At 39.0% G+C, this 27,121-nt stretch overlaps 2 protein-coding genes across 3 annotated transcripts in view; both read left to right on the top strand.

Annotated features, from left to right (window-relative positions):
• The first annotated feature begins 925 nt into the window (after nt 1-925).
• On the top strand, nt 926-26,983 carry LOC122201822 (zinc finger protein 485-like). Its single transcript, XM_042907797.1, has 7 exons — nt 926-955; nt 2,866-2,992; nt 16,771-16,846; nt 17,010-17,064; nt 23,941-24,067; nt 24,319-24,453; nt 26,370-26,983. The coding sequence occupies exons 1-7, from the start codon at nt 926-928 to the stop codon at nt 26,981-26,983; spliced, it is 1,164 nt and encodes a 387-aa protein (XP_042763731.1).
• Nucleotides 3,633-27,121, top strand: part of BMS1 (BMS1 ribosome biogenesis factor) — a 92,798-nt gene continuing 69,309 nt past the window's right edge. The window contains exons 1-4 of one of the 2 annotated variants that reach the window (XM_042907997.1): nt 3,633-3,684; nt 17,700-17,985; nt 18,862-18,920; nt 23,941-24,067. The gene's annotated coding sequence lies outside the window, so the exon portion shown is untranslated. Of the gene's footprint in view, nt 3,685-17,044; nt 17,214-17,699; nt 17,986-18,861; nt 18,921-23,940; nt 24,068-27,121 lie in introns of those variants that run through there. The other variant, XM_042907996.1, reaches the window with a different exon arrangement.

Raw genomic sequence — 27,121 nt, 5'->3', positions numbered from 1 at the left:
AGAAGGACAATGGGATGTTTAGTTCCCCTATATGTTGCAATAAGAGGCATGTGATATCATCTCTTGCTTTTTTGTCCAAAAGATAAGAAGTTGCTCTGCATTTAATCATAAAGAAACAATCAGACAAATCCAGAGAATGGGATATTCTATAAGACAACTGGCCTGGATTCTTTAAAAAAAAAATCAAAGTAAACAAAAATGGTAGAGAGGCTTGTTCTAGGTAGAGAAGATGGAAGAATCATAGGAACCAAATGGGATGTGTGAGAATTGATTGAATTCTGGATTGAGGAACTATTTTGAAGCACTTGAGAAATTTAAATAAGGATTGTGTTTTAGACAATTTAATTGAATTAATTTTAGTTTCTTTAGGTGTGGATGTGGTGTATGAGAACATGGCCTTATTGTTAGGAAATACATGCTGAAATATGGAAGAGTGAACTGTCATGATAGCTGCAGGTTTCAAATGATACAGCAAAAGATACAATTATATATAGGAAGAGGTAAAGCAAATACTGCAAAAAAGGATTTAGGTGATGATAATTCAAGTGTTCATTTTATGTGTTTTTCAACTTTTTTTTTCAGGTTTGAAAATCCGAATTAGAAAGTTAGAAATAAAAACCATATCATGGCATACGTGTATGGTCTAGAGCTTAGTGTCTAATACCATTCCCCACTAAAAGGAACCAGGGCTCGCTCTTTAGAGAAATGGCTGATTCCAGGGCTGGGCAGGGTATATATAAGATGAGTGTGGAACATCATTTTATGCCAGAAAGTAGAGAAGCACTCAAAGTAATCATGCTGGCATGTCAGCTTGAAGGGGCTTTTACTGGCCAAATCTGGGACAATGTGAAGACCAAAATAATTAAGTACAGTAATCAATTGTAAACCATTGGAAGAAAATAGAAATTCATGAGTCTATACTTAAATGGCGCTGAAGAGAGGCTTCTTGCTTATGGTAAAATGCTAAGAGCTAACTGGTAAATGTGGAGGAAACGTAGGAGTTAGAAAAGCAGCATTTTATATCTGTCACAGTAGAGATCGCATCAGGCGAGAATCCTCAACTGATGCTAAACGTAGGAGACAGTCTAATGAGGATTAAGGGATTTACAAGGTCTTAAAATCTCCCCACAGACTGCTTGTTTGTTCTCAGGGAGATTAAAAGGCAGTAATTACACAGTGGAGAGATCAAACAACTCATTGCCTGGATGATGAGAATTAGCGTTTCCATTGAGGGACAGATGACAGCATATGCCACGGATGGGATACCTGTGAAGGAAACATGAAACATCACCTATGGACTTCCCAGTCTAGACCACATAACCTAAATCTAACCATGAGGAAATATCAGGCAAACCAAGAGTGAACGTGCTATTTTTTTCAAAAAAAAAAAAAAAAGAGTGGAGAACCATATTTTTCAAAGATGCCTATGTCCAAAGATAGAAGATATGGAAATGTTCCAGATTAAAGGAAGCTAAAAAAGACATGACAACAAAATGCATGGACACTAGGCTAGATCTGTACTGGAAGGGGGGACATGCTGTAAAAGAGGTTATTGGGTCAACTAGCAAAACTGGCATAAGAAAGGTTACTTAGATAAAAGTACCATGCTAATGTTAAATGTACTGAATTTGATAATTGCTATGGTTATATATACACCCTGAATTATTTAGGAGTAAAAAGCCATGATGTGTATAATTTCACCTTCAAAATGGCACAGAAAAAAAAATTGTGTGCGTATTTTCTTATTTTTGTGTTTGTATGTAGACAGGAAGAGAATACATGCAAATGATAAATGGAGTCACATGTTAACAATAAATGAGTCTGGGCATATGGGTGTTCTCTGTGCATATTTTATTTGCATCTTTTCTGTAAGTTTGACATCTTCCCATTTAAAAAATAGCATCATTGAGCCTGATTTATATATTTTCTAAGAGAACCACCTTTTCTAGAATGTTAAATCTGAAATCCAGATTTATCTGGATCATCCAGGGCTTATTCACATCTCTTCACTGGTTTCATGTTTTCTGGAATGGGGGTCTCCAGAAAGGAAGGTAGACATCTCAGGAAGTGTGCAAAGCTATCCTACCAGGGTCTCTGAAATATGTGTTACAATTTGCATTTTATTTTTATCTAAAATTAAGAAAATAATTAAGAAATAATGCTTGGATTGTCATTATATGTACTTATATACATAAGTACAAATAGTATCATTTGAAATGATGGAGTGATGATCAAAGGGTATTTGGAAACCATTGATATATAGGAACTTGTCCAAAATTATTCCATATCTGGCCCCTGAATACCTGTTGAGTATCTTTTTCTTACCACATCTGCTCATCCTGTTCATCTAACACACTATGCTATTTGCTTTCCCCTATACTTAACTTTTAAAATACTTCGTGCATTTTACCACGTGGAGGCTAATGCATATTCTTGCAAAGATTTTCAGCCTCATAGCACCGACCTAGTAACATGAATGGAACTAACTTTTCCCTCTTTCTGTCTATGCTATATACCTTGTGAACATTTCTAACCTAGCTCCTGTAGTACCTTATTGTAAAGGTGTTTGCATATCTACCAGAATGTTATTGAGAACAGGAACAAACACATCTTGATTTTTCACAGCAACAAGAGTGTTTCCATATACAGGTATAGAAAGCTCAATAGGCCTTCCCCGCCCCCTAGCAATTAGCATAGTGACAAGATATTTCTAATACAGTATTTATTTCTCCCCTAAAAATGAAAACAGGTGCATTATATGCATCAAACGGAATTTTTTTACAAGCTCTATCAATGCATGCAGCAAACATTTTGCATATTCCTCAGTTGTTAATTCAGATTAAACAGAATGTACTGTTTTTACAGGGATTAGTATCATTCAAGGATGTGTCAGTCAGTTTCACCCAGGTGGAGCGGCAGTGGCTGGACTCAGCTCAGAAGATCCTGTACAGGGATGTGATGCTGGAGAACTACAGCAAACTGGTTTCAGTGGGTAAGTAGAGTTTCCCAAGTAACTTCCTAGAGCATGAATTTCCATTCTGAGTTGATGAAACATGTCATACCTCTAAAGGCTTGAATTGTTTTTATTTTTATTTTTACTTTTTTTTGAGAGAGAGAAAGAGAGAGAGTGTGTGTGTGCACGAGGGAGGGGGCAGAAGGAGAGAGACAGAGACAGAGACAGAGAGAGAAGGAGAGAGAATCCTAAGCAGGCTCCATGCTTAGCAGGTAACCTGATGCAGAGCTCGATCCCATGACCCTGGGATCATGACCTGAGCCTAAATCAAGAGTCGGATACTCAACCGACCGAGCCACCCAGGCAACCCCTTTAATTTTTATTGTTTTATTATATATATCTATATATATATAATTTGAGTATAGTTGACATGAGTTGAATTGTTTTTATTGCTAAGGGTTTGGTTAAAAAAAAAACTTAATTGCTTTAGGCCTTCAGGAAGGATGTCAGTGTCTTCACCTCTAGTGAGAGGTACTGCTCTGCTGGGGTTGAAATAAGCAATGTCATCATGCATGACAGTCCTTAGGCATCATGAAGCACAAGGTGTGTAGACGTGAGTCTTGTGTCATTTCTCATTGACAGGGTGTCTTACAATCAAACCAGATGTGATCTCCCAGTTGGAGAAGAACCATGGATAATAGAGGTGATGTTCTCAAGCCAGAGTCTTCCAGGTGAGTTATTGTGTACCCAAGAGATGGAAGCTACTGGAAATCAGATCTTAAAGTGGACAGTTGGTTACTTGGCACCTGTAATATTTTCCTAGGGCCGTAGTAATGGAATACCACAAACTGGGTTACTTAAAACAACAGAAATGTATTCTCTCACTTCTGGAGGCTAGAAGTACAAAATCAGGATGTCAGCAGGGCCATACTTTCTCCAAAGCCTCTAGGGGAAAATTCTTCCTACCTCTTCCTAACTTCTGGTGGTTGCTAGCAATCCTTGGCATTCCTTGACTTACAGCTGACTCTAATCCCTGTTTCTGTTATCATCTAGCCTTCCCTCTTTGTGTCCTCCCCTAATTTAGGGCCCACCCTCATCTAACATGACCTCATCCTAACTAATTATATCTACCAAGACCCTAGTTCCATATATCACATTCTGAGGTTCTGGGTGGATATGAACTTTGGGGACATTATTCAGACTACTGTGAGATCTCTGAAACATTTTTGGAAATCTTATTTTAGAGACTTCATACCTTCACAAATATTGAAGGATGTCTGACCACCACTCCCAAGATGTTTAAATTAACATTTTGTAATATCACCTTCCTCTTTGAATGTGCTCATTTTCTACTTGATGTTTATAGAGACACTTTGCACTCTGACATTACCCAAATCTAATTTCTAGTTACTGTATCTTCAATATTTATTTCTTCATTATTCTTCAGTTGCCCAATTTCTTCCCATTTTTATATACTCCTTTTGATTTTCATCAATGTTGGATATAGTCTCTTTTTTTAAGTTTTTTTAAGTTTTTCAGATCATGACCTGAGCTGAAGTTGGATGCTCAACTGACTGAGCCACCCAGGCGCCCCAAGTTTTTTTAAATGTTTATTTATTTTTGAGAGAGACAGAGAGGGTATGAGCAGGGGAGGGGCAGAGAGAGAAGGAGACACAGAATCCAAAGCAGGCTCCAGGCTCTGAGCTGTCAGCACAGAACCTGGTGCGGGGCTCGAACCCACAAACTGTGAGATCACGACTTGAGCTGAAGTTGGACGCTTAACCAACTGAGCCACCCAGGCACCCCAGTTTCTTTAGGAATAGCTAAATGTCTAGTGATTTACAAACATCTGTGCTCCATCATGTAACTCTACTCCTTCCTTCTATCCTTTCATGGTGAAGTGCCTCATGTTTTTCTGTGTTCTGACTCACTATCCATTTTCTCTTTTGTCCCTGCTGCTAAGATTTCATAGCCATTGGGTTTTTGGCCCAGAATGATAATTGCCTGTGTACCTTTGTGCTTTATTTGGTGGTGCTCAATATTCTCTCTAGAATACACCTAAACTTGTTTTTGGTAAGTAGAACTAATTTGGTCACACCACCTTCCTTAACTATTTATCCTTCTGAAGTTTGTCTAGTTTACCACCCAGCACCAGGGCTCATCACACTGCTGGCATACAGGAAATATTAATTAAATCAATAAATCTTGATTTATGCAATCATTCCACTCAATCTAGGATTTTTAATTAATTAATTCATTTATTTATTTATTTTAATTTTTTTTTAATGTTTATTTATTTTTGAGGCAGAGAGAGACAGAGCATGAGCAGGGAAGGGGCAGAGAGAGAGGGAGACAGAGAATGTGAAGCAGGCTCCAGGCTCTGAGCTGTCAGCACAGAGCCCGATGTGGGGCTTGAACTCACGAACTATGAAATCATGACCTGAACCGAAGTCGGACGCTTAACCGACTGAGCCACCCAGGTACCCCAATCTAGGATTTTTTAAAAGGCTTTGTTTCATACCTCCTACTCTTCCTAGATGTTTCAAATCTATTAATCGATTTTTAAGGCGTCACCTGTCTTTATGTTCATGGCTCCAAAATTGGTGGCAAAATTACAATCATTGTAGTCAACACTTGTGTTACAGCCTGTGATGCGCAAGGCACCGTTCTAAGCAGTTCACATGTATTAATTCATCTACTTCTCACAACCGTCCCCTGGGACATATACTATTATTATTTCTGTGGATAAACGAGCTGAAGTCCCAGGAGATTAAATTCCATGCCCAACGTCCTCCAGTAAATAAGTGGTGCTCCTTGATTTCATACCCAAGTTACCTAGTACTAGAGACCATGCTCGTTAAAACTGTTCTGTGCTGCCTGTTGTCTCTAGTATACTTTACTTCTGCCTCACAGAGCAGCATTTGGCCTGTTGGAAGGTCACTTCCATCAAGAAGTCCCACTTGCTTCATCCTCTGAATGTCAGAAACTGAAGTCATTAACTTTCCATTTTACAATGTCTATTCACTTTCCAAATTCTCCTTTTAGTCACTGGGCTCTGTTGTTCTCCCGTTTGCATGGATTGAGTCATCCTGAAATTTTCATCTCTCCCATCCTCTCATACATTTTATCTCAGTATCTTGTTATTATTATGCTTTCAGTTCCCCCAGCGTGCTCAGTTATCATGAACTTCGACCAGAACCATATTGTCACATAGGTGAATTCTTATTTGTGCTTGTCAGATTTGATTACCAAAATTGTGACCTTTATCTTGATGCTAACCTGAGAAGATAAATCTGGTACTTACTATATAGTTCTGAAATCTACAACTTTGTTTTATGTTTATTTATTTTTGAGAGAGAGAGACAGAGTGCAAGGAGGGGAGGAGTAGAGAGAGGGAGACACAGAATCTGAAACAGTTTCCAGGCTCTGAGCTGTCAGCACAGAGCCCAACGTGGGGCTTGAACTCATGAACTATGAGATCATGACCTCAGCTGAGGTCGAACGCTTAACTGACTGAGCCACCCAGGTGCCCCTACAACTTTTTTTAAAATAAGGACTATCATGATAGCCTTATGTTGCCTGTCCAAATTTTATTTTTCTCTATTTTCCCAAAACTTATCCTAAATTCCATTTAATCTGTATTTTTAAATATCCTGAAACATATCTAGATCTTTTATTGAACTGCGTTTTGCCTCCCTAGAAACTTTAAACCTTTAATTTTATGCTCAAATCCTGTTTTCAAGAAACTGTTCCTTACCACTCTAGATGTATGGCTTTAGACAAGCTACTTAATCTTTATATGCCTTAGTTTCCTCATCTGTAAAATGGGGACAGTAAGAGAACCTATCTGAAAGGGTTCTGAGGATTAAACAAATTAAGTGTGATTTAGTATTAAATATGGTTAGTGTTTATTAGCATCAGATGTTATTGTTTTCTCCCTCCTTGTTTTCCACTTGCACATAGGTGTTCTGCCAAGACTTATGTGTGTTGAGTTTCTTTCTCTCAACTTACTTATAATTTTTCTAGATAAGTGCCTTTTTTCCCCTCTTCCTCATGTTTATGTGTACCAGAACTATATATTCAGTGATTATCTAATTAGTTGGTAGAGGAGCCAGTTGAGGAAAAAACCTTTTTTCTTCCCTCCTAAAATTAATAGAAATTACAGATGTGTGAACTAAGATATTAGCTCGAGTTAAGAAGATTATTATAAAGCAATACTTTGAAAAAACCCCAGTAAGTTAGAATATTGTAAAGGGAAGAAATAGGAATTCATGATTAGCGTAGATTCAGTATTAATCAGCACTGATGAACTAAAATAACGAAATCAGCATTCAAAATAAATCTATTAATTTGGCCTTGATGCAAGGATCACCACTGGGTCTACATATTTCTTACTCAATGTTAAAGGTCACATTTGGACAATACTGAAGGTACTTGTATTTTATTGTCTTATCTCCTTTTTTGATGCTGCAAAAGGTTCTTTTCCATAGATTGATTGATCAATGGGTGGAACATCACCAGTTATGAGGAATTTGCCTTTTCTTCTGGGAGACTGGTCTTGAAGCCAAAACTCAACCACATTTAAGTACAATTAGAGAGCCAAGTCATAACCAATATAATTCATCAGATGTGATTAATTTTCCTTTATTCCAGAAAAAGTCTGGAGAGGCCAGAACATCCAAGACCATCGATCCAGGCAACTTATATTAATCAAAACAAACAAACAAACAAACACTGATTAATGAGAAAAATACTTCATGTGGGAAAGCAGTTAACATGGGTATGAATCCTATAGGTTCAAGAATAGTCCACTATAAATGTGACTCACAGGAGAAAAGTTTGAAACATATTTCAGAGTTAACGATTGGTAATAGAAACTGGGTAAGAAAGGTGATTGATGGATGTGATGTATGTGGAAAGTCACTTTTCAATATTAAGCTTGAAGAAATGTCTACTGAAATTAATGAATATAATCAAAATGGGAAGGATATCTGTCTCACTTCCATTAGTATGGTGGCTATTTCAAGTTCAACAGAAAAGACAGAGACTGATCTCCACCTCTTTAATTAGTATATGAAAAACAAAAATGCACCACACAGAAAAGACAGGGATTGCATATCCCTGAAACTGATAATTGTGTTAAACCTCCTAGACATTTACTCAAAATCTTTTATCAGTGCATTCTCATTTCACAGAATAAATGACTACTGACATACTACAGAAAGAAACAACAAAATACAAGAGGAATACATAGCCCAGCTTTCAGGCCCAAGATGAGAATCTGAGTCTTTGTTATAGTTACAATATATTTATACTGTACATTTTCAAGAGCTCTCTGAAGACAGAGCTCTCCCCACCCCCCCAGAATTAATTAAAACATCCTTTTTTTTTTTGGTCGTAAGAAGCTGTATGAACTAGTACCGGATAACAGTTAATAAAATGTAGAACTTAGGGGCACCTGGGTGGTTCAGTCAGTTGAGTGACCGACTCATTCTTGACTTTGGTTTAGGTCATGATCTCACGGTTTGTTGGGCTCTGTACTGACAGTGTGGAACCGGCTTGGAATTCTCTCTCTCCCTCTCTCTCTCTGCCCCTTCCCTGCTTGCGCTCTCTCTCACTCTCAAAATAAATAAATAAACTTAAAAAAAAAAAAAAAGGAAAAGTGGAACTTACGGTCCTGATGAGGAAGATTGTACAAGTGTGAATATTCCAGTTTTGGGTGGAAATGAGCAGGGTTTTATAGGATTGACAGGTGAGGAAGCCAGTGCTGTTGAATTAGCATGTAGTCCTTTAAAATGTGTGTCTTGACAAGGTAAAATACCTTGATCATTTTTACCATTTATCTTTTTGGTACAATGAAAAAAATATAGTATCAATTCCTCATGGTAGTTGTAGTTGTGAGATCATTACCACCAAAATGATAATGATCACTTAAAATATTTTAAAGTGAATCTTGCAAGGTTGCAGTGGCAACCTTTGCTTAGTTTGAGCATTTTCATTTTCTGTCATTTCTATTAACTAGTTGGTATTTCCAACGGTTGCTATCTAGAATATTTACAGGTAATTTGGAGCCAGCTTGAAAGAAAAAAGGAAGTTCACTAGCCAGAAAGCTATATATAAAACACGAAAACCCCATGATAAGTGATAAGCAGCATCTTGCTACAAATTTCCAACCCAGTAAATACTGGGGGTATTGGTCAAGGTAGCTTTAAGCACAGTAGAAAGAAAAGATAAGGCTTCTAGTTCATTCATTTACTTCCTGCTTCCATAATTTAAGTGCTGAGAGGGTCCTATAATTTAAGGGATTCTTAGTAAATTAATCTGAGGAATTTCTTTTTGTTCTAGTCTAGAGCAAATATTTGTTCACTGGGAAATATATAACTTTTTTTTACCATCTGCATAAAATTTGTCAGCGTCCACCTGTAAAGAGATGAATACAGGCTGATGATAGTCTGTTCCTATAGGCTCCTAACCCAATTCAGTGGGTGTTGTAGAGTCCTGGTTTGAGCTGTCCCATGCTGAGTGCCTAATAAGACTCCAAAAGGGATATGTAGATTTGACATTACTCAAAAGATCATTTTCAGATTTTGTTGGAGGACACTTCCTACAGTAAAAAAACACAGAGGTGCTAATTGCCAGCAGCTTTGTATAGTTTTAGGATTTTCCACTTTTGATGCCCTAGTGTAAGAAATGAATAACTTAATAAGGTGTCTGGTGTTCTGCAATTATATTTACATCTTACCTGAGAGAGAAAGAGATCTTTATTGTCCTCAGGTACTGAGAAGGTGATAGCCAAACACACTCTTCTTTTTTTTTTTTTTTTTTTTTTTAATTTTTTTTTTTAAACGTTTATTTATTTTTGAGACAGAGAGAGACAGAGCATGAATGGGGGAGAGTCAGAGAGAGGGAGACACAGAATTGAAACAGGCTCTGGGCTCTGAGCTGCCAGCACAGGGGCCCGATGCGGGGCTCGAACTCACAGACCGCGAGATCGTGACCTGAGCCGAAGTCGGCGCTCAACCGACTGAGCCACCCAGGCGCCCCCAAACACACTCTTCTTAAAGTGGCTTGTCTGTTTGGATTACCATAAAACACCATTTTAGCTGACACCAGTATTTGGTAGATACTTTACCTTTGAGTCCTCCCGGAAATGGTTGCTCTCTCCACCTAAAAGTAAGCTTACAGAATCTGAAAAATTAATCTGTAGAGAGGAATTTGTTCCTAGGAGGCATTTCCATTGGCTTTTAAAAAACAGCTTCATTGAGGTATAATTTACATACCATAACATTCACCTACCATCTGTACAATTTCGTGGTTTTTGGTATATTTTTAGAGTTGTGCATGTCTCATTACAGTCCAATCTTAGGACATTTTTATCACCCAGAAATATTCTGTTGAATCAATACTCTGTCTGTCTTTACTCTGCCATCAGCCAACACTGATATGCTTTCTGTCTTTATACATAACTGTTTTCTGGAACAAGATGTTGCATATAAATGTGTGGTCCTTTAGGTCTAACTTCTTTTATTTAACTAACTTGGTTTTTGTAGGTTCATTTATGTGGTGTTCCAGTTTCTCTCGTCCTCACCGTCATTTGGTATTATCACCTGTCTTTCTAATAATCACTCTAGGGGGCGCCTGGGTGGCTTGGTCGGTTAAGTGTCCGACTTCGGCTCAGGTCATGATCTCACAGTCCGTGAGTTCCAGACCCGCGTCGGGCTCTGTGCTGACAGCTCAGAGCCTGGAGCCTGTTTCAGATTCTGTGTCTCCCTCTCTCTCTGCCCCTCCCTTGTTCATGCTCTGTCTCTCTCTGTCTCAAAACTAAATAAACGTTAAAAAAAATTTAATAATCATTCTAGTAAGTCTGAACTAGTATCTTGTAGTTTTAATTTGCATTTCCCCAATGACTAATGGGATTTGGTAACTTTGCATTTGCTAGTTAGCCATTTCTGTATTTCTCTGGTGAAATGTCTTATTCAAGTCTTGCACATTTTTTTAATAGAGTTGTTTGCCTTATTGAGTTTTAAGTCTATATATTCTGGTTAGAAGACTTTTATCAGAGAGATGATTTGTAAATATTTTCTCTCAATTTGTAGATTATCTTTTGTCTTAATACTGTCTTTTGAAATACAGTAGTTTTTAACTTTAACGAAAATCCAGTTTATCAATTTTTTCTTATATGGATTGTGCCTTCAGTGTCTTATCTAAGAATTCTTTGGAAAGGTCACAAAGTTTTTTCTCCTACATTTTCTTCTGTACATTTCATACTTCAAGCTCTTATATTTAGGTCTTTGGTCCATTTGCTTTACTTTTTGTTTATCATGCTTTATTAGAGTCTAAGTTCATTTTTATGTATGTGAATATACAATTGTCCCAGCAGTAGTTATGGATATCTCATTTGTCTTAGCACAGAACTTAATTTTCCCTAGAATGGCCTTGGCATCTGTGTCAAAATTCAGTTGACCATTGACTCACAGCATCCTGTGCAATAAGAGTTTACTTGTGAACTCTCAATTAAATTCCATTGATCTGTATGCCTGTACTTATGCCAGAACCATACATAACATACATCAGTATTGTTTTGGCTATTCTAGATCCTTTGAATTTGCATTTAAATTTAGAGTCAGCTTGTCAATTTCCACAAGAAGCCTAGAGAAGTTTTAGTAGAGATTGGATTTAATCTTTCGTTAAATTTGGGGAGAATCATCATTATAACAATATTCTCTCTTTTAATCTCTTCATTTATTCAGTTCAGGTAAATCAAAATTTACATAAAATAAGCAATTCTGGGGGTACAATTGTTAATACTACAAAATGAATTTTATGAGAGAAAGTAGCTGTAAACTATATTATACCTTGAAGTTTATAAAGTAAAAAGTAGTACTATTTAAAACAGCTAAACTGATCTTTAATACTCCTTTTATTTTTCAATGGAATGGGTATTATGTATAATAAACATGTGTAGCATCAAAACTACACAACCCCAAAATTCTCTGTAGCTTTATTTTTTACAATATAGTTATATATTGCATATAGTACATTTTCCTCTTGTTTTCCTAATTTAAAAAATTTTTAATGCTTATTTATTTTGAGAGAGAGAGAGAGAGAGAGAGGAAGAGAGAGAGAGAAAGAGAGAGAGAGAGCATGAGTAGGGAAGGGGCAGAGAGAGAGGGAGACACAGAATCCAAAGCAGGCTCCAGGCTCTGAGCTGTCAGCACAGAGCCCAACACAGAGCTCGAACTCATAGACTTTGAGATCATGACCTGAGCCGAAGCCGGACACTTAACCAACTGAGCCACCCCAGTCCCCCTTCCTAATTTTGACTGGAATTCCTTGAAACGAATACTAGGACTAGGTTGCCTACTCTACAAGTCATTCCACGTTATTTCCCTGCTTTGTCAACCTGGATATCTACCCTTCCCCAATGATTTGGGAATGACATTAGACACAGAGGCGTCCAGGGCATGAAAAACAAACCCATAATCAGAATATACTCAAATCTCAAATAGGAAAAATTATTGCCCTTTTAGGATGGAAGGACTCCAGTGAAATCTGCCTGCCAAAGTATCTGCTAAAAGAATCTCTGCAAGAAATGGTACTGTACTGGGGCGCCTGGGTGGCTTGGTCGGTTGAGTGTCCGACTTCGGCTCAGGTCATGATCTCACAGTCCATGAGTTCGAGCCCCGCGTCGGGCTCTGTGCTGACAGCTCAGAGCCTGGAGCCTGTTTCAGATTCTGTGTCTCCCTCTCTCTGTGACCCTCCCCCGTTCATGCTCTGTCTCTCTCTGTCTCAAAAATAAATAAAAACGTTTAAAAAAAAATTAAAAAAAAAAAAAGAAATGGTACTGTACTGAGTGCTCTGCATTGGTTTCCACTTCTGAAAGGTCAGCTGTTTAGTAGTAAATGGTAAATATAAACACAAATAATACATAGATAAAACTCATAATTCCAGGCCCATGAATAGTCTCCATCCCAGCTACAATTACTCCATTTTTGGACTAAGGGGGCTGAGGGCGACATACCCTGGGTGAATGATTCCATCTACCCTAATGCTCATTGCTCTTCCGTGGTAGCTGCTCTCTGATTGACATTGACAAAGTCTCAAAGATCTGTACACTTTGTGCCCAACACCATATATCCGGCCATGTACTTTTTTCCCAGACCTCCTTGGCTCCAGTCTTCCAGTCTTGCTCCAACTGGTCAAACCATTTGCTAGTCTTCAAGAGTATGAATATATCCCTACCTCTGATCACTTTTCCTGCCACAAAGGTGATGAACAAGTGTACAATTTAAAATGCTACTTACTAGGATGATACCCTTCTCACCACTGCCTTTCGGAAATACTTCTGAGTGGAATTGGAGTGGCCAGAAAAGACACCAACATGAAGGAAACAGGCCTGGGGTTTTTCCTCTGATAGTTGGTCACAGAGAACAGTCTCATATAGTGTTAGATGTGAACTGAAGTAGAGAGATTTGTACAACCCAGGAAACCGCTATGAGTCACCTGTTTATGTAACAAATTACTTGACTTGTCTGTGTCTACTCAGGCCCAATTCCCAATGCAACATTTCTTTTGCACAATAAATGCTGTTATGTCCCCACCTGTTTTGTGACTTGGTGGGTCTGACAATGTCTCCACATGATGAGAAGCTCTAATCACAGAATTGCCATAGTTAGCTGCTCAGTTTTTACTAGGATCCAATAGCATGTAAGAGGTGCTTTTAGTTTATTTATTATTTATTTATTGTTAACTTTTTAAACGTTTACTTATTTTTGAGGGACAGAGAGACACAGAGCGTGAGCAGGGGAGGGGCAGAGAGAGAGGAAGACACAGAATCTGAAGCAGGCTCCAGACTCTGAGCTGTCAGCACAGAGCCTGACATGGGGCTTGAACCCACCTCCCGTGAGATCATGACCTGAACCGAAGTTGGATGCTTAGCCAACTGAGCCACCCAGGCACCCCAAGAGCTGCTTTTAAAATAATGAGAGGTTCTTTGCTGCAAGGGGCATGGCTTTGCTCCAGAATCCTAGAGGTCTGCACTGCGATTGCTTATCTTGACTTGCCAGAAGCTCTACATAGTGTCATGTTTTACCATTGAGAATACTCACACCATTGGATTAAGAACAACAGATGGAACCTGCTGAAACCTTTTGTTGCCCTGTGCCTGAGTCAAAATAGGCATCCTTCCAAGCCACCCAACAAAGGGGACGGAGCAGTGTCTTGTAGGTGCTTTTCCAAGGTGTAAGTGGAACTTCCTAGTACTTTCTCTCTTGGTGGGAATTGCAAGTTGTGTAAGAACTTGAATTGAGGGGAATATTCACCCTTGTCCCAGACACCCAAACCTCTGATGTATGATCTTTATCTTCTATACTGAATGTCTGTCTTATCAGGTTAAGCAGAGTACTTACCACTTCCTACTCATCAGGTTTCATTAACTTATCATCAGTATAGTGGGCCAGGATGATGTTTTGTGGAACTGACTGAAGACTGTCTCTGGTGTAACAGAGAACAGGAGAGTAAACATGATTAGGGCAAGATTGAACAGGTACAGCTACCCATCCCAGAATAAGATGAATTGGCTTCAAGTCTCCTTTAGGAGAATTGGAAAGAGTGCTTTTGCAATTTAATAGCTGCATATTAAGCTCTAGACACTTAATTTTTTCAACTAAAGATACCACATCTGCTATGATTATTAACATTCTGGGATCCATGTTGACTTTGATTTGCTGATTTAGCCAGGCAAAGGAAAATAGTTGTAATGGGTACCACTTGACATACCTTTCCTTCAGTAACGGCTCTTACTCCATAAGTCAGCAAGGCAGTGTGAGAGTTCTATCAGCTGCTGAGTGTATTGATTTCAGTTATTCACTCAAGCATTTCTGTATATGCTTTGGATTTTAAGAGGGACTTGGATGAGGACTCTGTATGGTCACAACCAAACAAGCTCAATGATGGCATTTTGGGTCTCCTTGTATCAACTCAGACTATGAATATAAACATTTCAAAGATCTAGATATTCCTCTTTTGCCAGTATACTGTTGCTCTGGTAAATGGATGGAGATTTCTTTGAGGAAAAGATTAAGGGACTAGCTATCATATATATATTGCTGGGGCATTGGGAACCCCCAAGACAATCCTTCCTTTCCTTCCACCAAAAATTGTCTCAGAACTGGCTTAGGGATGAAAATTGGGTGAGAGATTGTGATTATTTTTCCATGGCACCAGCTAATACCAGCTCATTCATTCTTGATCTGTTTTTGGTTATGTAAGCCAAGTGCTTGGGAACGTTAAATTGTGGGCTGTCTTTTCAATTTTATTCATAGTGTCATTGATGCAGAAAAGTTTTTGAGTTTGATGGCATCGATTAATGTTTTCCTTTGACTGGTTGTACTTTTGGTGTCATATCTAAGAATGCATTGCCATATCCAAAGCCACAAGGATTCAACTCTTGTTTTCTTCTAAAAGTGTTACGGTTTTATATCATATTTAGGTCATTTATTCATTTGGAGTTAATTTTATTAAATATTGTGAGGGAGGGGGCCAGCTTCATTCTTTTGCATGTGGAAATCGAGTTGTCTCAACACCATTCGTTGGAAACACTGAGCTTTCCTCATTCATTGAACAGCCTTGGCACCTGTGTAGAAAATCAGTGGTCTATAGAAGCATGAGTTTATTTCTATTTCATTGGTCTATGTGTCTGTTCTTATGCTAGTAGCACACTGCTTTGATTACTGTAACTTTGTAGTAAATTTTGAAATCAGGAAGTGTGTCTCCAACTTTGTTCTTTTGTTTCAAGACTGTATTGGAGCCCCTTGCAATTCCGTATGCATTTGAGGATAGACTTCTCCATTAAAAAAAAAAAAAAAAAAGAAAGAAAGAAAAAGAAAAGCCAGTGGAGTTTTTTGTTTTTTGTTAGTTTATTTATTTTTAGAGAGAGAGCAGAGCAGTGGAGGGGCAGGGAGAGAGAGAGAATCCCAAGCAGGCTCCGCACTGCCAGAACAAGCACTGTGAGATCATGACCTAAGCTGAAGTCCCCTACTTAACCCACTGAGCCCCAGGCTGGCTGGTCCAGCTGTGCCTAGGGACAATATGACCCCTAGTGTTCATTACTTCATCTGAACTAAAAAGGTGGATGCCAGCTTCAAAATTAAGGTGTCAGCAGGGTTGTTTCCTAATAGAGGTTCTAAGAGGGAATCTGTACCATGCTTCTTTCCTAGCTTCTGATGTTTTCTGGCAATCTTTTGACACCCACTGGCTTACAGGCACCTCCCTCCAATCTGTCTCCCTGTGCACAAGGCCTATATTTCCTCTATTTTCTTATAAGGACACCAGACATTGGATTAGGGTCCGCCCTAATCTGGCACGATCTCATTTTAATTTAATTAATGACATCTGCGATGATCATATTAAAAAATAAAGTCACATTCTGAGGCTCCTGATGGACATGAATTTGAAGGCAAGGAAATACTATTCTACTTGTTACAATGGACAAAATTAACCTGTTTATATTTTAACCACATAGCTCACGGTTCCCTAGTGGTCCCCAACGTGTCCTTTACAGTTTATTCTCTTAAACAAGATTTCTTTAACCACGTCGCATCACCCTGCATGATTTTGCAGCGTCCCGCGGCCCAGAAAGAATCGGGCCCACCCAGCCCCTGAGGGCGACCTCTGCTCTTCAAGGAAAACTCTTCACACGGGGCGTGGGGCCAGGGTTTATGGGAAACGTAGTCCTAGGTTTCCTTGCCTCGCACAGCGCAGGTGCGGCGAAAGACTCGCTTGAGGCTCATTGTGCGCATGTGTATTTCGGTCTTCAGGTGTCTTCCTAGCGTTTCCACTCCCGGCTGAGGAAATCCTGCAGCGCTCGGGGCGCTGGCGCTGCGCGAGCGGCGGGTGCGCCCAGGCTGGGTGGGCAAAGACCAGCGGGGCGGCGGCGGGGGGGGGGGAGGGGGGGGAGGAGTAGCCCCGCGGCGAGACCCCCGGCACGTGGGTCAGCCAAAGGCGGGCGGGGGCGGCCTCTGGGACGGACTGCCAGGGTGGGCGCTTCTGCCTGCAGAGGGGGCGGTGTCCAGCGTGGGGCCGCCGTGTCTGCGCAGTTGCGGGAAGGGGGCGTGAGCTTTGGATCCTGGTGGAGCGGCTGTTAAGTCAGTTACTGCAGGCGAGATGACTGAGCTACGTGGTCGCCTGCTCGGGGAAACAAGAGTATTATGTGCCACGTGGGGTTGTCCTGAGGATTCTGTTTTTTACCTACGTTTTGAAAGTACGTATAGTTTTTAACAGACGGAACAGAGCTTAGTTAATATTAGCTGTTAAGTTATTTGGGAGATACTGTGTGTTTTTTTAATTGGCTAAACTTTATTTAATGCTGCAAACAGCCTTTATGTAACTGTTTTCTGTTTTGGCAAACAAGGAAACTGAGGCTCAGAGGGCTCCAGTGAAATACTCAAGAACTCACAGCCCACGTAGACAACCCTCTCTAAAACCGGCATCGTACTTCTCACAGCACTTTTCTCAGCTCCCAAGGAAACAATCCTAAAGTGTATGAGCTGAATCTCACCTTATGATCATGTATTTTGGGATTTCTTGACATCTAGGAACCCTTGGGTCAGGTGGCATTAACTGTTGTTGGCCGTTTGCATTGTCCAACCTTCAGCATCCTCAGTGGCCTTAGAGTTTAGGCAGATAAGTTCTGTGAGATTTGGATCCCTGCATGAAACTTCTAAATAAAATGATTTTGTCCTTTAAGCCTAGGTGCCAGCTCCCTTGGAAAAAAGCAGCTTTTGTTAAGTAAGAAGGAAGAAGCCCCAGGAATAGGAATCCTACCTTGAAGATCACTCCTCTGACTTCAGACTTCTTACCACAGTCTTTAGAGCAGAGGCAGGAAACTGCTAGAAAGGAGCAGGTCCTAGGTTTGCGTAGTCTGAAGTAGCCGTTCTTTATTTTGCTCAGAAGGAGCATTGTTTCACTATCACCACATCCAGAGGGCCTCACCATGATGGTGAGAGGTCGGGACCAAGTTTCAGAAAAGATAGGTGAGTGGAGCACTGAGAGTGGTGGGTGAGGGGCAGCCTGCATGGGAAATATTAATTCATTAGAGGTTTCGTGTCGGCATGGTCTGCAGGGAGAGATCACCAGGCACAACTGAAGGAATTCTATCACCAGCCTTTAATAAACATGCCCTGCCTCCAACCTCCACTCACGTTTTCTAGATTTTGAGATGTTCTTGTATGTCCCTCGTTTTATGTGCCCTCTCGAGGTATGCTGCTGCTCCTTCTACCCTGCCTTTACAGAGTCACAGAGTAGGGTCCTCTGTGTGCTTAATTTCAAAGCTGGAAACCTTGACTCTGAGTGTGTAAGTAATCTGCCCAGAGTCACCCAATTTGTTAGTGTCAGTACCGGGACCAGAAAACTGTCCATGAGGTAAGTCCACCAAGTCTGTTACAACTTAGTTAGAAACAGTTTTTAAAGTAGACCTGTCTGTAAAGCAACGCCATCCTTTTCTGCAGAGTGATTTCTCTGACTCTAAGGGTAAGCAACTCAGTAGGAATATAAGTAAACAAATATCTTGAGTATTTTTCCTAAAACATTGATGAAAAATAACGATTTGCCTTCTGATATAATTATTAAGTTAGTTCTGGATTGGTTCTAAATGAAAACTGAAATTAATAAATCATTTGGAAATAAACCCAGTGAAAAATTGCTCAGCCAAGCTCTACAGTTCCTGTCAGAGTCACACATGTGAATTCTACCTGCACATGGTTCTTGCTGACTCTTCTCAGGGGCCAAAGAACTTTTTTCTACAGGGTGGTATTTAACCACCTGGTGGGCATAGGGTTTTAGGAGCTGAATCTCGAAAGTCTATAACAGCCAAATCTCACATGACCTTCTACTGTTTTCTTCTCCTATAGCTATACATTCAACCTTCTCTATACTTTCCCAAAAGGAACAGAAAAAGAACAAATCCCGGGTGAGCTTTTTTTTTTTTCATTTTTCACATTGTTTTCCACTGCATTAAAACAATAAAAGATAAAAATGATAAAAACTATCAAGGAATACATGGAATTAACAGATCCGAAGCAAGGAAAGGTCAGGATGTTAGTTTTGCGGAGATAATTATAATTGTTTTATGTTAACATATATATTACACATTGTATTATATAATAGTACTTTTTATAAGAACTATGTGCAAATATGATACTCTGTCCAAAAGGGAAATGCTTTCTTTGACCACAAAAATAAACAAGAGTAATTCTTCATGGAACACAAAGATTTCCTGGCCTGAAATCTGAAAAAAAATAAATAAATAAATTCTCTGTCTTCATGAAATTAAGGTAGTTGACAACCTCAGTCAACAAGCCTGAAATGAATGCTGCCCATAATCTTCACTTCTGGTTGTTCTTTAATGGGCACAGAGAACAGCAGGTCAAAGCATAATTTAGCTGATTGAAATTGATGATTACTTTTGTCTGCTTCACAGAATTGCCCCTCTTCCTGTTGCCTTTTAGCAGAGCTTAGCCTCACATGATTATCTTTGTTCCATTATAATTCTTATCTTATTATTTTTGACTGAGATCATACTCCATGGTTTTTTTAACTATATCAAAGGATGAACAACCACTCAATTTGAAATTCAAAAGCTGAATTTTGTGCCTGTTTTAAGTGAGAGCTATCTCTGGTGATATATATTCTCACTGAGCAAAGCAAACTTGGTTTTCTATCGGGTTTTTGCAGAGAGTTGGAATATTGGTTTCCTGTGGATGCTATAACAAGTTACCACAAATTTGGTAGCTTAAAACAACAGAAATTTATCCTTTCACAGTTCTGGAGGCTAGAATTCTGACATCAAGGTGTTGTCAGGGGTGTGCTCCTGCTTAAACTTTTAGAAGAGATTCCATTCCCCATCTCTTTCAGCTTCTGGTGGCTTTGGGGAGAGAGGTAGGAGATAGAATGGAGAAAAAACTAAGATGAAGAAAAGTATTTTGTAAGCCTGTATCAATCAGTGTTCTCCAGAGAAACAGAACCAATAGGATGTGCCTGTACTTGTATCATATAATACATATGCACATATAAATACACATGTTACATTCATTTTATGGAATTGGCTCATGTGGTTGTGGGGCTGGTGAGTCTAAAATTTGAAGGGAAAACCAGCAGGCTGGAAACTCAGGAGTTAATCCTGCAGTCTTGAGGCAGAATTCCTTCTTTTTGGGAAAACTTTAGTTTTTGTTCATAAAGGGCTTTAACTATTTGGATGAAGCCCACCCAATTGAGGGTAATCTTCTTTACTTAAAGTCAGTTGATTGAGATATTAACCACATCTACAAAATACCTTCATAGTAACACCTAGGTAAGTGTTATGTTTTTTTTTTTTAAGTCTATTTATTTATTTTGAGAGAGACAGAGGCAGTGCAAGTAGGAGAGGGGCAGAGAGAGAAGGAGAGAGAGAGAGAATCCCAAGCAGGCTCTGTGCCATCAGCACAGAGCCCAACATGGGGCTCAAACTCATGAAACTGTGAGATCACGACTCGAGCCGAAATCAAGAGCTGGATGCTCAATTGCCTGAGCCACCATAGTAAGTGTTTTATTAAATAACTGGGTACTATAGCCTACCAAATTGACATGTCAGACTAACCGTCACAAGTCCTGTAAGAAAGGTATGAGTAACAGGACGCCTGGGTGGCTCAGTTGGATGAGCGCTGACTCTTGATTTTGGATCGGGTCATCATCTCATGGTTTGTGAGATCAAGCTCTGCGTCAGGCTCTGTGCTGACAGTGCAGAGCCTGCTTGGGAGTGTCTCCCTTTCTCTCTGCCCCTCCCCCACTCACGCACGTGTGCTCTCTCAAAATAAATAAACATTAAAAAAAAGGAAAGGTGGGGCGCCTGGGTGGCTCAGTCGGTTAAAACGTCCGACTTCAGCTCAGGTCACGATCTCGCGGTCCGTGAGTTCGAGCCCCGCGTCGGGCTCTGGGCTGATGGCTCAGAGCCTGGAGCCTGCTTCCGATTCTGTGTCTCCCTCTCTCTCTGCCCCTCCCCCGTTCATGCTCTGTCTCTCTCTGTCTCAAAAATAAATAAAACGTTAAAAAAAAAAATTAAAAAAAAAAAAAAAAGGAAAGGTATTAGTGAGGTGCTGATCTATTTTCTATATTGTATGCATGTACTTTGTATAAATATACACATATGTATCGATATGTGTGTGGTATGTATATAAATAAATACGTGTATAAATATAGACATACTTATTTTATGATCATGTGACTAGTCAACAGTACTTGGCTGGATTATTTTTGTGCATGACCTGATTTCCTTTTATATTGGGAATTTTCCCTCATTCACATTTTTTATGGTCACTGATGATGTTTAGTTTTAGTCCTTCCTTTTTTATTTGTATTTTTATTTATCCCACCCTCTTTCCTTTCTTTAATTTTTCTCTGTCGATTCTATATCTCCCTTCTAGTGGTTTGGAAATTCAGGGTTCTGTTTTTTTCCACTGGTTCTCTTGGAAACATTTAACATAGGTTTGTATTTGTATTTTTTCCATCAACATCAAGAATTTCCGTTTTCTAGATGTGACCTGACCTTTTACATATTTTGCTGTCCTTTCCTCTCACATCTCATGTGTTATAGAAATGATCTGAATTAGTTTTTAATATGATAGATTTTTAAAAATCGTTTGTTAGATATGACAACTACCTGGTTATTGTCTCTAATCTCAAAGGTAGTTGGATTAAAATGTCTAGAGACAAGAGGAGGTCAGTGAGCTAACATCCTGATGTTGGGCTTCCAGCCTCCAGCACAATGAGAAAATAAATTTCTTTGCTCAAGCCATCCAGTGTGTGGTAGGCACTTTTGTTATGGGAGAATTAGCAAATTATATTGTTAAGTTTTTGAGGACACACCGTACTCTTTTCTGTATTAGCTATACCATTTTATATTCCTACCAACATGCACAAGCGTTCCAGTTTTTCCACAGCCTCATCAATACTTTTGTTTGCTAATGGGTGTAAGGTGAAGTGATGTTCTTTTAAATACTATTAATCTCCAGTGTCTTTAAAAACAGTCGTTTCCTATTCTTGGAATCATAATAATTACATAGTTTTGTTTTCTTCATAGTTTCTTTTTCACTTCATCTGGTGCATGTCTTTTGTGTTACTGGTTCTTAAATTTCTAGTGAAACCTTCATTGTCCATTTATGTTTATGTGTGAAGATTTGGTTTGATTCATGTAGGTAGCTATTGGTTATTGTGAGTTTATTCAGAAATGTAGAATGCTATTCCTTTATCTATTTTCTCTCATCAATGAAAGAACTGACTTCAGGGATCTGTAAAGGAAATTGTTGGAAAGATATAACCTGGTGAATTTCCTTTCAGTTTATCAGCAGGGAGTATATAGGCAACTTTAAGGGACTATTGATTTCTGAAGTACAGATCGTTCATACCATGGAGTTAGACCATCATGACCTATCGCATCAAAGACCTGCCTTAAAACAAAACCAGTACCCATTTTCTTTCTGGCTGATTTGGTCATTGCCGGAGTCCCTGAAGCATTTACCTAAAACATTTTTGTTTTTAATGTTTTATCCTTCAGCCCCCAGCTGTGATTATACAGAGTGGCAAATGCCCAGAGTGTTCTGATAATCCTTCAGTTAATTCTTCAGCCAGTCAATCAGCACACAGCCCACTTTGAGCTTAGGTGAATTTGGTGGCTATATGTACTATATACTGAACGTATGTGGATATCTATGTGTAGCACATAGACAGTCCTTACTTTGCACTGTAGTGTGGGGCTAGAAAAATGGGCATATACACTGAAACCATGCAAAGCAGGCTTAATCAGTGGGGAAAATGGTAGCTGTTCTGCAGTCTTCAAAAATATTTGTGAAAACATTAAAAATCTTTCTGTTGGTTATAAATGTATATAAAAATGAAAGAAATACTGTAATATTTAGTACTGAGTACTCCTTCAGTAAGATCTTTGGTTGTAGATCTAGAATGTCTCAAATGGAAACATTGTTCAAATTCCCACAGTCAGGTATTTCTTCTAAAACTCTATATTTAATTTGAATTTCACTTCTGTAATCACTTCTCATTTCTTTGCTGCTCTTTCATCGCTGTTGGCCAATTCCCTTTTGCAAACCATTTAACCATTTTTGGAAAATGCCATATTGCTAGGAGACAAGGAGGCAACAGGTGTTTTTGTGTGTCTTGCTGTCTGTGTGTGAACTGAATAACAGATGTGCAGTGGTCAGTCACTGGCAGACTTTGAAAGAAATGATGTGATTGATCATTGTTCATGATGTGTGTCTGTTATTTATGTAGTGATTTGTGAATTGAAGAGCCAGCAGCGAAGTTTATATTTGATGTGATTACTCACAGTTACCATAGTAACTGAAATCTGATCAGGTTGTTGGGGACTGTTGTTACTCAACTAAATAAATTGTGGTAACTGAAATTCGTGCATGTCAGGACCATGCAAAGAATGGACTCCCTGTAGAGTAGCCCATAAACATTCAGACATACCTATATATTGCCACAAATTTGTGGCAGTTTGATGCTTAAAAGTTTTCCTCCCTAAAAGAGTGAGTCACCAAATACTCTGGAGAACTCTTGTCTAAATGAACCATGCCAAATTACCACATTAGGGCATTTTATATCATTAAAGCCCCAAATTCAGTTCTCTCCTGATCTTATGGTATTATTTAATCCTGTCTGCATCCATACTAGATTGTAAGCTTCCTGAGAGTAGAAGAAACAGTGTTTTATGTATTTTAGTGTCTCCAGAAACGAGGACACTTTCATGTATATGAGTACGTATTTCTTCTTCTTATATTTCTGTTTCTGTCACCACATATAAAACAAAACAGGCAATATGGTAAATCTCCTATATAAACTTTTTTGAGTAAACTCAGTAGTGAACATGGTGAAGAATTAGTTCCTCCTCTGTCATACAGTTTTGAGCACTTCTGATTAATCAGATATGTGTGTTACAGGGATCAATTTCATTTGAGGATGTGACTGTGAACTTTACCCAGGAGGAGTGGGGTCAACTTGACCCTGATCAGAGGACTTTGTACAGGGATGTGATGTTGGAGAACGATGGCTTCTTCATCTCACTGGGTAAGCAAAGCTTTTCTGAGCAACAGCATCACGCATGTCCTCCTGTTGTGACCAAAGCATATGGATCTTTTGTAGAGTTTAATGATATTTAGGTTTGGACGCCAGGAATATTGTTGTGTTTTCACCTCCCCATTGAAAGATTCCAATGGGTCCCTTCAGTGTGTAGAACCTACAGCTGGACTCTGGTTTTTCTTCTGCATTCCTAAAGCCAGGCAGCTTTTCCTGTGTCCCATATTGTTTTCCATTATCAGGACATTCCATTACCAAACCAGAGGAGATCTTCAAGTTAGAGCAAGGAGCATCATGGATATTAGAGGAGGAGTTTGCAAGCCAGTGTTACCTACGTGAGCAATCCAGGGAAATTAGATTCCAGGTTGTTGTTTCAGGTATAGGCATCTTCGGAGTGTTTTCAAGACCCTCTTTCAAGAGACTCTGTTTAGAAGTGACTAAGGATGTTTAACCCGCATACCTCAGATACCTAAATTCACCACAGATGTACTCTCACACATTGATGTTCTTTTTTTTTTTTTTTTTTTTTTTGCCTTTTTAAGAGTTTACTCCCTTCTACTTGTACCTTAAAATCCATTCCTGTGTCTTAAAAGATATTTTATGTTGGTGAGTCTCCTTACTCTAGCATTCTCAGCTTCCCATATTCCCTTCATTTTCAAGGACTTCTTTTGTTGTCAGGAATTAATAGATTAGTTTAACCAATATTAACTGAACACTTGCTCCATGCCAGTCATGTTTTAAATGAAAGGGATAGAGCAGTGGTGAAATAAGTCCCTTGATCTCACAGAATTTATATTAGCAGGAGAGAGATGTAGGAAGCTGATCGCCATGAGAGAAGAGAGTAGAAGCAAGGAGACCAGTTAGGAAAAACGACAGTGCCATAAACTAGGTTCAAGGTAATAGACTGTGCAGAGTGATGGAATTCTGGCTGTCTTCTTGAAGGCAGGATTAACAAAGTTAGCACCTAGACTCTGATTCGTCTCCTCTGAGCACTTTGTTTCCTCTGGTAACTTCTTCAAACAACACTCTTGTCTACCTATTTTCCATGTCACATTTACTATATATTTTTTTTTATTGAGCATATATTACTGTGAATTCTGCTCGTTGTAATCCATCCACTCTTACTGAATCCTTTATTTTCTATTCTTTATGTTTATTTTACCCCTTCTATCCATTTTGAAATGTACTTTTGTGAAGGACCAAATAAATGTGTGTGCATTCATTGCCAGTCTTACTTTCCCTTCTTCCACCACAATAGGTTTGATTGATTGGGTTATTGTCACCTCTTTCCCTGCTCCTCAGCAAATTACGGGGAATGGAAAATATTTATTTGGTATTGCTTTTATGCCAAAAGACTGGGTCTGAAAGCAAAGAGTTGGGTATATGAAAGATATTTGTGTGTTGGCCCAATTTTAAGAACTAGTTTCAGATGCATAAAGTATGTTTTTCTTATTTCTAGTTGATGGCATGGTAGAAAGCAAAGAAAACCAAGACAGACATTTATGGCAAGATGCATTTATCAATAACAAAAAGTGATTACACAGAGAGAAAATGTATTAAGGAAAACATTTAATCTGTTCCTTCCAGGAAAATGTCTAGTAAATATAATCTAGGTGGAATTGGTTTAAAAAATATGTCAGAGTTACCCACCAGTAATAGAAACTATTCAGGAAAGAAATCCGATGATGCCAGTGGGCGTGAGAAATTGCTTCTGGATATTAATCATGAGGAAACTCATAACTAGAAAGAAGTTCAATGAATTTAATAAAAATGAGAGCATCTTCTATCATAATGGGGATTTTGTTTGGCAACAAAAGATTCACACTGCAGAGCAACTGTTTGAATATAGTGAATGCATTAAAGCCTTCCACAGTAATGATCTCTTCATTACACATAAAGGAACTCACACAGGGGAGAAATTCCGTGATTATAATGAATGTGAGAAAACTTTCAGGGGTGAGTCAAACCGCATGTTAGGCCAGATAATTTACTCAAGGAAGAATCCCTATAAATTTAAGGCATGTGGAGAAACCTGTGATAAGTCAGTCCTTTGGAAGAAATGTCATAGAATTCACATGGGTGAGAAATACCACGAGTGTGATGTGTGTGGGAAAACCTTCCTCCGTAAGTCAAACCTCATCGTACATCTGAAAACACACACAGGAGAAAAACCCTATGAATGTAATGAATGTGGGAAACCCTTTTACCATAAGCCAGCCCTCACTGTACATCAAAGAATTCATACAAGAGAGAGACCTATGAATGTGTTAAATGCGGGAAAACTTTCTACCAGAACTCAGCCCTCCGTCAACATCAGAGAACACACACAGGGGAGAAGCCTTAAAATGTAGTGAATGTGGAAAATCTTTCTCCCAAAAGTCAGACCTGACTGTGCATCAGAGATCTCACATAGGAGAAAAACCTTGTAAATGTAATGAGTGTGACAAATCCTTCAGTATAAAGTCAAAACTCAATGTACAGGAGAGAATACACTCAGGGGAGAAGTCTTATGAATGTAGTGAACGTGGGAAAATGTATTATATGAAGTCAACCCTCAGTAAACATCAAAGACTTCATACAGGGGAGAGAATACATGAATGCAATGAATGTAGGAAGACCTTCTGTGGGAAGTCAGTTCTTCTTAAACATCAGAGAACTCACACAGGGGAGAAACCTTATGAATGTGTAGAATGTAGGAAAACCTTTTCTGAGAAGTCAACCCTCAGTAAACATCAGAGGATTCATACTGGGGAGAAACCCTTTGAATGTAACAAATGTGGGAAGGCATTTTGCCAGAAGTCCCAACTTATTCAACATCAGAGGATTCACACAGGGGAGAAACCCTATGAATGTAAAGAATGTGGGAGAACATTTTGCCAGAAGGCATCCCTCAATGTACATCAGTGAACACACATGGGAGAGAAGCCCTTTGAATGCAATGAATGTGGAAAATCTTTCTATGATAGTTCGACCCTCATTAAATGTAAGAGAATTCACTCAGGGGAGAAACCCTATGTAAATGTATGAATGTGGGAAGACCTTCAG

Source organism: Panthera leo, chromosome D2 (genome assembly GCF_018350215.1).
Source record: "Panthera leo isolate Ple1 chromosome D2, P.leo_Ple1_pat1.1, whole genome shotgun sequence".
Classification (NCBI taxonomy): domain Eukaryota; kingdom Metazoa; phylum Chordata; class Mammalia; order Carnivora; family Felidae; genus Panthera; species Panthera leo.
The sequence above is the reverse complement of the archived record's forward strand: the minus strand, read 5'-3'. Positions and strand labels throughout refer to the sequence as shown.

What these genes read in the sequence shown, in the direction of transcription:
- LOC122201822 (XM_042907797.1), top strand. Translation starts at nt 926, where the DNA reads ATGGCGCTGAAGAGAGGCTTCTTGCTTATG. An exon ending in AGAGAGGCTTCTTGCTTATG is followed by an intron (nt 956 to 2,865) that starts GTAAAATGCTAA and finishes CTGTTTTTACAG; the next exon opens with GGATTAGTATCATTCAAGGA. An exon ending in CAGCAAACTGGTTTCAGTGG is followed by an intron (nt 2,993 to 16,770) that starts GTAAGTAGAGTT and finishes TTCGGTCTTCAG; the next exon opens with GTGTCTTCCTAGCGTTTCCA.